This window comes from Somniosus microcephalus, chromosome 9 (genome assembly GCF_052327205.1).
Source record: "Somniosus microcephalus isolate GS21.2 chromosome 9, FLI_Smic_1.0, whole genome shotgun sequence".
NCBI classification, from domain to species: domain Eukaryota; kingdom Metazoa; phylum Chordata; class Chondrichthyes; order Squaliformes; family Somniosidae; genus Somniosus; species Somniosus microcephalus.
In genome coordinates, this window is record NC_140995.1 from 66920062 (window position 1) to 66932571 (window position 12510).

The 12510-nt window shown below is 50.0% G+C and overlaps 1 protein-coding gene across 1 annotated transcript in view; it reads right to left on the bottom strand.

The window, feature by feature from the left end:
• Positions 1 to 6145: 6145 nt before the first annotated feature.
• LOC147112447 (uncharacterized) overlaps positions 6146 to 12510 on the bottom strand; it is an 88781-nt gene continuing 82416 nt past the window's right edge. The window contains exon 5 of the mRNA XM_085998179.1: positions 6146 to 6244. Coding sequence (XP_085854305.1) covers positions 6146 to 6244 — 99 coding nt within the window. The remainder of the gene's footprint in view (positions 6245 to 12510) is intronic.

Consider the following 12510-nt stretch of genomic DNA (forward strand, 5'->3'; position numbering starts at 1 on the left):
CCCATTCTCCACCCTTCCATTATTTTTGTATATTTGCACGCATCTACATAGAATTACATTGAATGTACAGCACAGAAACAGGCCATTCGGCCCAGCAGGTCTGTACTGGTGTTTACGCTCCACACGAGCCTCCTCCCACCCTACTTCATCTCACCCTATCAGCTACCCTTCTATTCCTTTCTTCCGCATGTACTTATTTGGCTTCCCATTAAATGTATCTATACTATTTGCCTCAACTACTCCATGTATTGTGACGTCAGTCGAGTGCGCAACGCCCCGTTAGCGCCCTGGACCAGATATTGAGTGGCACCCCGTGCCTTGCCACCTGCCGCTAGCAACGACAGGTTGAGGGGAGCGTTATACTGTCAGAAAGGGACTAGGGGAGCACTATTTAAAGGCGACCGCTTCCTGCCTTTTTTTGTCGGTGTCATTTTTGCACCACGCATTCTGAGAGAGGGAGAGAGAGAGAGACTTCTGGAGAGATTCAACGCTGTGTGAAGGAGTTTTGAGTACTGAGCAGCACTTTGCAGGTTTATTTTGATTTGCCCTTCCTTGCTTCGCCAGCGCTCTGAGGTAACGCCTCGCTCCTCGGCCTTTGCGCCTTAAGACAGGTGTGAAGTGCCTGATTTAGCACTCCAATCACCTCCAGGAGCGATAAAAGCCAAGTTTGCTGTCGGAGGCGATAATTAGCACCAGGCGCTAAACTTTGCGTATGGCCGATAATGGCACACCAAATGGGGCGATACCGAATTTTTCCCCCAGAATGTTTAAAAATAAGAGTGCAACAGAAAATGGGGCCAAAACAAGGAGAAATGATAAAAAGACAAAGTTAAAAGCTCTATATCTGATTGCATGCAACATTCATAACAAGATAGATGAGTTGACGGCTCAAATAAATACAAATGGGTATGATCTGATCACCATTACAGAGACGTGGTTGCAAGGTGATCAGGGCTGGGAACTGAATATTCCAGGGTATTTGACAATTCGGAAGGATAGACAGAAAGGAAAGGGAGGTGGGGTGGCTTTGTTGGTAAAGGATGGGATCAGTGCAGTGGTGAGAAGTGATATTGCCTCAGAAGATCAAGATGTAGAATTGGTTTGGGTGGAGATAAAAATTAATATGGGGAAAAAGTCTCTGGTGGGCGTAGTCTACAGGCCCCCGAACAATAGCAATACAGTTGGACAGAGTATAAATCAACAAATAATGGAGGCCTGTAAAAAAGGTATGGTAATAATCATGGGTGATTTTAATCTCCATATTGATTGGACAAATCAAATTGGCCATGGTAGCCTTGGGGAGGAGTTCATAGTGTGTATCTGGGATGGTTCCCTAGAACAGTATGTAATGGAACCAACCAGGGAGCAGGCTATCTTGGATCTGGTACTGTGTAATGAGACAGAATTAATAAATGATCTCATCATAAAGGATCCTCTAGGAAAGAATGATCATAACATGGTTGAATTTCAAATTCCGTTGGAGGGTGAGAAAGTTGTATCTCAAACCAGTGTCCTGATCTTAAACAAAGGCAATTACAATGGCATGAGGGCAGAACTGGCTAAAATGGACTGGAAAAATAAATTAAAAGGTAAGACGGTTGAAATGCAGTGGCGGACATTTAAGGAGATATTTTATAACTCTCAACAAAAATATATTCCAGTGAGAAAGAAAGATTTTAAGAGAAGGGAGCACTATCCGTGGCTAACTAAGGAAGTAAAGGATGGTATCAAATTGAAAACGAAGGCATACAATGTTGCCAAGATTGGTGGGAGGCCAGAGGATTGGGAAATTTTTAAAAACCAGCAAAGGATGACTAAAAAAATAATAAAGAGAGAGAAGATGAATTATGAGAGTAAACTGGCAAGAAATATTAAAACAGAAAGTAAGAGCTTCTACAGGTATACAAAAAGGAAGAGAGTAGCTAAGTCAATCGTTGGTCCCTTAGAGGTTGAGAATGGGGAATTAATAATGGGGAAATGGCAGAGACTCTGAACAAATATTTTGTATCTGTCTTCACGGTAGAGGACACTAACAACATCCCAATAATGGACAATCAAGGGGCCACAGGGAGGGTGGAACTAAAAACAATCATTGTCACTAAGGAAAAAGTACCTGGTAAAATAATGGGATTAAAAGACGACAAGTCCCCTGGATCAGATGGCCTGCATCCCAGGGTCTTAAAAGAAGTGGCTGCAGAGATAGTGGTTGCACTGGTTGCAATATACCAAAATTTCCTGGACTCTGGAGAGGTCCCAGCGGATTGAAAAACCACAAATGTAACACCCCTATTTAAGAAAGGAGGGAGAGAGAAAGCAGGAAACTATAGAGCAATTAGCCTAACATCTGTCGTTGGGAAAATGCTGGAGTCCTTCATTAAGGAAGCAATAGCAGGGCATTTGGAAAATCATAATGCAGTCAAGCAGAGTCAGCATAGTTTTACGAAAGGGATATCATGTTTAACAAATTTGCTGGAGTTCTTTGAGGATGTAATGAACAGTGTGGATAAGGGTGAGCCAGTGGTTGTGGTGTATTTGGATTTCCAGAAGGCATTCGATAAGGTGCCACATAAAACGTTGCTGCATAAGATAAGAGCTCATGGAATTGGGGGTAATATATTAACATGGATAGAGAATTGGTTAACAAACAGAAAGCAGAAAGTCGGGATAAATGGGTAATTTTCCAGTTGGCAAACGATAACTATTGGGGTGCCACAGGGATCGGTTCTGGGACCTCAACTATTTACAATCTACATTAATGACTTGGATGAAGGGACCGAGTGTAATGTAGCTAAGTTTGCGGATGATACAAAGATGGGTGGGAAAGCAAGTTGTGCAGAGGACCCAAAGAACCTGCAAAGGGATATAGACACGCTAAGTGAGTAGGCAAACATTTGGCAGATGGAGTATAATGTGGGAAAGTGCGAGTTTATCCACTTTGGCAGGAAAAATAAAAAAGCAAATTATTATTTAAATGGAGAGAGATTACAAAATGCTACAGTTCAGAGGGACCTGGGGGTCCTTGTGCATGAAACACAAAAAGTTAGCATGCAGGTGCAGCAAGTAATCAAAAAGGCAAATGGAATTTTGGCCTTTATTTCAAAGGGGTTGGAGTATAAAAGCAGGGAAGTCCTGCTACAACTGTACAGGGTATTGGTGAGATCACACCTTGATTACTGCGTACAGTTTTGGTCTCCTTATTTAAGGAAGGATATACTTGCATTGGAGGCAGTTCAGAGACGATTCACACGGTTGATTCCTGAGATGAGGGGGTTGACTTATGAGGAAAGGTTGAGCAGGTTGGGTCTATACTCATTGGAGTTTAGAAGAATGAGAGGTGATCTTATTGAAACATATAAGATACTGAGGGGGCTCGACAAGGTAGATGCAGAGAAGATGTTTCCCTTCGTGGGGAAATCTAGAACTCGGGGGCATAGTTTCAGAATAAATGGTCACCCTTTTAGAACTGAGATGAGGAGGAATTTCTTCTCTCAGAGGGTCGTAAATCTGGAATTCTCTGCCCCAGAGAGCTGTGGAGGCTGGGTCATTAAATACATTTAAGGTGGAGATACAGATTTTTACAAGATAAGGGAGTGAAGGGTTCTGGGGAGCGGGCAGAGAAGTGGCTTTGAGCCCAAGATCAGCCATGATCTTATTGAATGGCGGAGCAGGCTCAAGGGGCCTATTCCTGTTCCTATTTCTTATGTTCTTATTAATCTGCTTCTGATAGTATTGGTTGAGAGATAAATATTGGTGCGGACACCAGGGAGAATCCCCCCCGCTTTTCTTCAAAATAGTGTCATGGGATTTCATAAGTCCATCTGACAGGGCCTCCGTTTAACCTCTCATCCAAAATGTGGCATCTCCAACAGTGCGGCACTCCTTCAGTACTTCACTGGAGTGTCAGCCTGGACTATGGGCTCAGGTCTCTGCAGTGGGGCTTGAACCCACGACCTTCTGACTTGTCTCAACTTTGGCTTGGGTTAATCTGGTTCTGAGACATTAGTTTGACCAATACATCTAGTCTTATCCAGTCCAACAGATCATCCAGGCTTTTTTTTTCAATCGCAGAACTCCAAGGGATATTTTGGGCCATAGTATGGCTCAAGAGAACAAATGCCTTTGTTAAGGATTTGTGATGTTGCATATTTGTTTTCCAGATTGGTCCTTTAGCCTGAAAGTTCAATAATAACAGGTAAACAGTGGATCTGTTGATGGAGCTGGTCCCTTTAGAACAATATCTCAATTCATTTGGGTTTGGAATCTGTCACCTATGTTCTCCACATGAGGCCGGAGTGCCACAGATCAAGGTACATCTGATAGTTAAATAGCAATATCCAGGTGCAGTTTGTACACTCTTAAATCCAAAGGTCTTGTTTGTGGACCAAAGAAGTTTGGTGCTCTTATGAGTCAACACCCATGAATCATCGAATCTTACAGCACAGAAAGAGACCATTCGGCTCGTCGTGCCTGTGCCATCTTTGAAAGAGCTGTCCAATTAGTCCCAATCTCCAGCTTTCTCCCCATAATCCTGCAAATTAGTCCTCTTCAAGTACAGGTCCAGTTGCCTTTACAAACTTCCTATGGAACCTGCTTCCACCACCCTTTCAGGTAGTGCGTTCCAAATCTTAACCCCCTGTGTGAAATAATTTCTCCTCATTTCCCCTCTAGCTCTTTTGCCAATTATTTTAAATCTATGACCTCTGGTTACCGACCCACTTGCCACAGGAAAGAGTTTCTCCCAACTTGCCCTATCAAAACCACTCATAATTTTGAATACCTTTATTAGGTCTCCCCTTAACCTTCTCTGCTCCAGGGAGAACAATCCCAGCTTCTCTGATCTCTCTACATAACTGAAATCCCTGGTATCATCCTGGTAAACCTCCTCTGTAACTTCTCCAAGGCTTTGATATCCTTTCTAAAGCGTGGTGCCCAGAATTGTACACAATACTCCAGAAATTTGTAATGCTTTAGCATGATTCCTTGTTTTTTGTATTCAATGCCCCCTTTACAAAGCCAATTATCCCCTATGCTTTCTTAACCACCTTATAATCTTGCCCTATCTCCTTCAAAGATTTGTGAATATTCATCCCCAGGTCCCTCTGCTCTTGCACCCCCTCAAAATAGAGCCATTTAAAGTATACTGCCTCTCCATGTTGTTTCTCCCAGTGCATCACTTCACACTTAGCTGCATTAAATTGCATCTGCCATGTGTCTGCCCATTTCACCAGCCTGTCTGTCCTCCTGAAGTCTGCTACTATCCTCCTCTCTATTTACTGTACTATGTTGCCAAGTTTTGTATCATCTGCAAACTTTGAAATTGTACTCCCTATACGCAAATCCAGGTCATCAATATATAACAAGAAAAGCAGTGATCCAAATATGGGTGACCCCACTGTATGTTTCTCTCCAGCCAGAAAAACATCCATTCACAACTGCTCTCTGCCTCCTATCCCATAGCCAATTACGTACCCAAGTTACCACTGTCCCTTTAATGCCATGTGCTTTTATTTTCCGAATATGTCTCTTATGTATATCAAAGAGATGGGGTCCACAGTGGTTAGGGTCAACTGCTGAAAATTGCTCCAATTCATTCATAGGACAATAGCCCCATCCAGGAAAATTAACCAGAGCATTTCACAACCGAAGTACCATGGCTGCAGTGTATTCTATCCACAGGAGGCACAGCAGCACCTCCCAAATCCGTGACCTCCACCACCTAGAAGGACAAGGGCAGCAGGTGCATGGGAACACCATCACCTACAAGTTCCTCTCCAAGTCATACATCATCCTGACTTGGGAATATATCACCGTTCCTTCATCATCGCTGGGTCAAAATCCTGGAACTGCCTCCCTAACAGCACTATGGGAGTACCTTCACCACATGGACTGGTTCAAGAAGGTGGCTCACCACCACCTTCCCAAGGGCGACTAGGGATGGGCAATAAATCCCGGCCTTGCCAGCGATGCCCACATACTGAGAATTAATTTTTTTAAATAGCAAAATATCTCGCTACCTTTTCCCAGTTTAATCTGATTTTTTTTTCCAAAATTTTAATATCTACAAATTATTTTCTTTGTTCACCTATTCCTTCCAAAAGTTGACCCTTGCAGATTGGCCCATCTCATGAACCATAGTTAGGCACCTCTAGTCACATGTTGAATGATTGTGGGCATGAATCACCTTGGGGAAATAAATTTGGAACTGAAAGAGGATCTGGCCCAGAGTAGTGTTTACCTCCCAGCACTGCAAATTCGAGATGATACCAATTTAAGGTCATTTATCAGATATATTACAGCCAGCAAGCTGACTGAAGTAAGGCTGCTGTCTAATATTAGATACTGGAATTGCTGTAAAGCACAGAACACTGCAATAAACACACCACAAGCTTGCGGGCACTCAACTTCATCTAGGAAAAGTTCTGGGAGTTCGATGAGTTAGAACGCCATATATCTACATTACTGATCACCCTCTATTACATAAAGAAAGAACTTGCATTTCTATAGCACCTTTCACAATCTCCGGACATCCCAAAGCGCTTTACAGCCAATGAAGTACTTTTGTAGGCATTGTTGTAATGTATTAATGTAAAGTTTTTCTTCCTTCTTTCCTTTCCTTTCCAACAACAACAACTTGCATTTATATTGCGCCTTTAATGTAGTAAAACGTTCCAAAGCGCTTTACAGGGGCGTAATCAAAAACATTTTTACACCGAGCCACTTAAGGAGATATTAGGATAGAGGTAGGTTTTAAGGAACGTCTTAAAGGAGGAAAGAGAGGTAAGAACATAAGAAATAGGAGCAGGAGTAGGCCATTCGGACCTTCAAGCCTGTTCTGCCATTCAGTAAGATCATGGCTGATCTTCTACCTCAACTCTACCTTCCTGCCCTATCAGTATATCCCTTGGTTCCCTTAGTATCCAAGGTACAGAGGTGGAGAGGTTTAGGGAGGGAATTCCAGCGCTTAGGGCCTAGGCAGCTGAAGGCACGGCCACCAATAGTGGCGTGATTAAAATCTCGGAGGGTTGTAGGGCTGGAGGAGGTAACAGAGAGAGGGAGAGGCGAGGCCATGGAGGGATTTGAACACAAGGATGAGAATTTTTAAATGGAGGTGTTGCTGGACCGGGAGCCAATGTAGGTCAGCGAACATTTCCTTTTCCTTCCTTTCTTTCCTGCTACCTTTAAGGCCAGGACAGCTACCTGCTCGTTTTTTTAACTGCAACCCCCACCGCATATCGCGGGTTTGTTAGTGCAAACGCAATTTGCTTGCTACATTTGTTGGATGGTTTTCCCCCTCCATCTGCAACGCCCAGTCCCATAGGATTAATCAAAAATTTCAGAAGAAAGTTCAATGCCCTTGGAAAATTTTAAATGAGGAAACCAGTCGGGATCCAGTGGATTGGAAGTGAGGTTCCTGTGGAGGTTATTGCCAACTTCATAGTACTTTGCACCATAACAAGATACTATTTACTTATTGAACCCAACACTGGTTTGAGGTGATGAAGTATATACAAGGTAACTCCACTGTAACCAGGTGCCAACTGCTCACCGAACACCTGTCAACAATAGCCAGGACACGTAAGGGGTGACTTTGTTATTGACAATACTGGTTAGCGCTATCTGCCCAATTTAAGTGGGTATGTACTGCTATGGGTTCATGTAGATTGGGATCTTGGTTTAATGTCTATTCCGAAAGCTGGCATCTCTGACAGTGCAGCGCTTCCTCAGTACTGCCGCTCCGATAGTGCAGCACGCCCTCGATACTGCCAATCCTACAGTGTAGCGCTCCCTCAGTACTGCCCCTCTGAAAGTGCAGACCTCCCCCAGTACTGCCCCTCCGACAGTGTAGCCCTCCCTCTGTCCTGCCCCTCCGACAGTGTAGCCCTCCCTCTGTACTGACCCTCCAACAGTCCAGTGCTCCCTCAATGTGGCCACTCCGAAAGTGCAGCGCTCCCTCAGTACTGCCCCTGCTACAGTGCAGCACTGCCACAGTACTGCACCTCCAACATATCAGCGCTGTCTTTGTACCGAGCCGTAGACAGTGCAGCGCTCCATCAGGAATGTACCTCCGATAGTGCAGCGCGCCCTCAGTAGTTCACCTCCAATGGTGCAGGTCTCCCTCATTACTGCCCCTCCGACAGAGCAGCCCTCCCTCCCTACTGCCCCACCAAAAGTGTAGCACTCCTGCAGTATTGCCTCTCCGACAGTGCAGTGCTCCCTCAGCACAGCCCCTCCGACAGTCCAGCGGTACCTCAATACTGCCCCTCTGACGGAGCAGCACTCCCTCAGTACTGCCCTCTGACAGTGCAGCGCTCCCTCACCATCGCTCCTCCGATAGTGCAGCACTCCCTCAGTACTGCCCCTCTGACTGAGCAGCCCTCCCTCAGTACTACCACACCGACAGTGCAGTGCCCCCTCAGTACTGTCCCTCTGATAGTGCAGCGCTCCCTCAGTACTGCCCTTTGACTGAGCAGCCCTCCCTCAGTACTGCCCCTCCGACAGAGCAGCCCTCCCTCAGTACTGCCCCACCGACAGTGCAGCGCTCCCTCCTTATTGCCGCTCCGACAGTGCAGCGCTCCCTCATTATTGCCCCTCCGACAGTACAGCACTCCCTCAGCACTGCCCCTCCAACAGTGCATCGCTCCCTCGATAATGCCCGTCCAACAGTGCAGCACTCCCTCAGTACTGCTCCTCTGCCAGTGCAGCGCTCACTCAATACTGCCCCTATGACAGTGCAGGGATCCCTCAGTACTGCCCCTCCGACAGTGCAGCGCTTCCTCAGTACTGCCCCTCTGACAGTGTTGCGCTCATTCAGTACTGCCGCTCCGACCGTGCAGCCCTCCCTCAGTACTGCCCCACCGACAGTGCAGCGCTCCCTCAGCACTGCCCCTTCAACAGGTCAGCGCTCACTCAATACTGCCACTCCAAAAGTGCAGCACTCCCTCTGCACTGCCCCTCCAACAGTGCATCGCTCCTTCGATACTGCCCGTCCAACAGTGCAGCATTCCCTCAGTACTGCTCCTCCGCCAGTGCAGCGCACTTTCAGTGCTGCCCCTCCGACAGTGCAGCGCTCCCTCAGTACTGCCCCTCCGATAGCGCAGCGCTCCCTCAGTACTTCCCCTCCGACAGTGCGGCGCTCCCTCAGTACAGCCCCTCTGACAGTGCAGCGTGCCCTCAGTACTTCCCCTCTGACAGTGCAGCGCTCCCTCTGTACTGCCACACCGACAGTGTAGACCTCCCTCAGTACTGCCCCTCTGACAGTGCAGAATTCCCTCAGTACTGCCCCTCCAACAGTGCAGCGCTCCCTCAGTCCTGCCCCTCCGACAGTGCAGCCCTCCCTCTGTAATGCACCTCCGACAGTACAGCCCTCCCTCTGTACTGCCCCTCCTTCAGTGCAGCCCTCCCTCAGTCCTGCCCCTCCGACAGTGTAGCTCGCCCTCAGTACTGACCCTCCAACAGTCCAGCACTCCCTCAATGCGGCCACTCCAAAAGTGCAGCACTCCCTCAGTACTGCCCCACCGACCGTGCAGTGCTCCCTCAGTACCAACACTCCAACAGTGCAGCGCTCCCTCAGTACTGCCCCTCCTACAGTGCAGCACTCCCACAGTACTGAACCTCCGACAGTGCAGCGCTGCCTCTGTACCGAACCGTAGACAGTGCAGCGCTCCATCAGGAATGCACCTCCGATAGTGCAGCGCGCCCTCAGTAGTTCACCTCCAATGTTGCAGGGCTCCCTCAGTACTGCCCCTCCAACAGAGCAGCCCTCCCTCCCTACTGCCCCACCAAAAGTGCAGCCCTCCCTCGATACTGCCCCTCTGACAGTGCAGCGCTCCCTCAGTACTGCCCCTCTGACAGTGCAGCGTTCCCTCAGTACTGCCCCTCCGCCAGTCGGTGCTCCCTCACCATCGCTCCTCCGATAGTGCAGCGCTCCCTCAGTACTGCCCCCCGACTGAGCAGCCCTCCCTCAGTACTGCCCCTCCGATGGTGCAGTGTTCACTCAGTACTGTTCCTTCACCAGTGCAACCCTCCCACAGTACCGAACCTCCGACAGTTCTGCGCTTCTTCAGTACTACACCTCCGAAAGCGCAGCCCTCCCTCAGTACTGCCCCTCCGACAATGCGGCGCTCCCTCAGTACCGCCCCTCCAATAGTGGAGCGCTCTTTCAGTGCTGCACTTCTGACAGTGCAGCGCGCCCGCAGTACTGCCCCTCTGACAGAGCAGTGCTCCCTCAGTACCAACCCTCCGACAGTACAACGCTTCTTCAGTACTGCCCCTCCGACAGTGCAGCACTCACTCAGTACTGCCCCTCCGAGAGTGCAGCCCTCCCTCAGTACTGCCCCTCTGACAGTGCAGCCTGCCCGCAGTAATACCCCTCCGACAGTGCAGGGCTCCCTCAGTACTGCCCCTCCGACAGTGCAGCACTCCCTCAATTAAGCCCTTCTGACAGTGCACAGCTCTCTCAGCACTGCCGTTCCGAGAGTGCAGCCCTCCCTCAGTACTGCCCCACGGACGTTGCAGAGCTCCCTCAGTACGGCCACTCCTGTAGTGCAGCGCTCCCTCAGTACTGAGCCTCTGACAGTACAGCATTTCCTCAATACAGCCCCTTCCGACAGTACGGCACTCCCTCACCGTCGCTCCTCCGATAAAGCAGCGCTCCCTCAGTACTGCCCCTCCGACTGAGCAGCCCTCCCTCAGTACTGTCACACCAACAGTGCAGAGCCCCCTCAGTACTGTCCCTCCGATAGTGCAGCGCTCCCTCAGTACTGCCCCTCTGAATGAGCAGCCCTCCCTCAGTACAGCCCCTCCAACAGTGTAGCCCTCCCTCAGTACAGCCCTTCTGACAGTGCAGCATTCCCTCAGTACTGCCCCTCCAACAGCGCAGCCCTCCCTCAGTACTGCCCCACCGACAGTGTGGCCCGCCCTCAGTACTGCCCCACTGCCAGTGTTGCCCTCCCTTAGTACTGCCCATCCAACAGTGCACTGTTCAACCATTACTGCCCCTCCGACAGTGCAGCACTCCCTCAGCACTGCCCCTCCAACAGTGCATCGCTCCCTCGATACTGCCCGTCCAACAGGGCAATGCTCCCTCATTCTGACCCTCCAACAGTGCAGCGCTCCCTCAATACTGCCCCTCTGACAGTGCAGCACTCCATCAATACTGCCCCACCGACAGTGCAGCGCTCCTCAGTGCTGCCCTTCCGACCGTGCAGTGCTCCCTCAGTACCAACACTCCAACAGTGCAGCGCTCCCTCAGTACTGCCCCTCCTACAGTGCAGCACTCCCACAGTGCTGAACCTCCGACAGTGCAGCGCTGCCACTGTACCGAACCGTAGACAGTGCAGCGCTCCATCAGGAATATACCTGCGATAGTGCAGTGCGCCCTCAGTAGTTCACCTCTGATGGTGCAGGGCTCCCTCAGTACTGCCCCTCCAACAGAGCAGCCCTCCCTCAGTACTGCCACACCGACAGTGCAGTGCCCCCTCAGTACTGTCCCTCCGATAGTGCAGCGCTCCCTCAGTAATGCCCCTCCGACTGAGCAGCCCTCCCTCAGTACTGCCCCTCCGACAGTGTAGCACTCCCTCAGTACTGCCCCACCGACAGTGTAGCACTCACTCAGTACTGACCCTCCAACAGTGCATCGCTCCCTCGATACTGCCCGTCCAACAGTGCAGCCCTCCCTCAGTACTGCCCCTCTGACAGTGCAGCCTGCCCGCAGTAATACCCCTCCGACAGTGCAGGGCTCCCTCAGTACTGCCCCTCCGACAGTGCAGCGATTCCTCAGTGCTGTCCCTCTGGCAGTGCAGCCCTCCCTAAGTACTGCCCCTCCAACAGTGCAGTGCTCCCTCAGTACTGCCCTTCTGACAGTACTGTCCCACCGACAGTGCGGCGTTCCCTAAGTACGGCGCTTCCGACAGTGCAGCTCTCCCTCAGGAATGCCCCTCCGACAGTGCAGCCCTCCCTCAGGACTGCCCCACTGAGAGTGTAGCCCGCCCTCATTACTTCCCAAACCGACGGTGCAGCGCTCCCTTAGCACTGCCGCTCTAACAGGTCAGCACTCCCTCAATATGTGGCAGTGCAGCCCTCCCTCAGTAATGTCCCTCCGACAGTGCAGCGCTCCCTCAGTACTGCCCCACTGAGAGTGTAGCCCTCCCTCATTACTGCCCCACCGGTGGTGCAGCACTCCCTCAGCACTGCCCCTCCAACAGTGCATCGCTCCCTCGATACTGCCCGTCCAACAGGGCAATGCTCCCTCATTCTGACCCTCCAACAGTGCAGCGCTCCCTCAATACTGCCCCTCTGACAGTGCAGCACTCCATCAATACTGCCCCACCGACAGTGCAGCGCTCCTCAGTGCTGCCCTTCCGACCGTGCAGTGCTCCCTCAGTACCAACACTCCAACAGTGCAGCGCTCCCTCAGTACTGCCCCTCCTACAGTGCAGCACTCCCACAGTGCTGAACCTCCGACAGTGCAGCGCTGCCACTGTACCGAACCGTAGACAGTGCAGCGCTCCA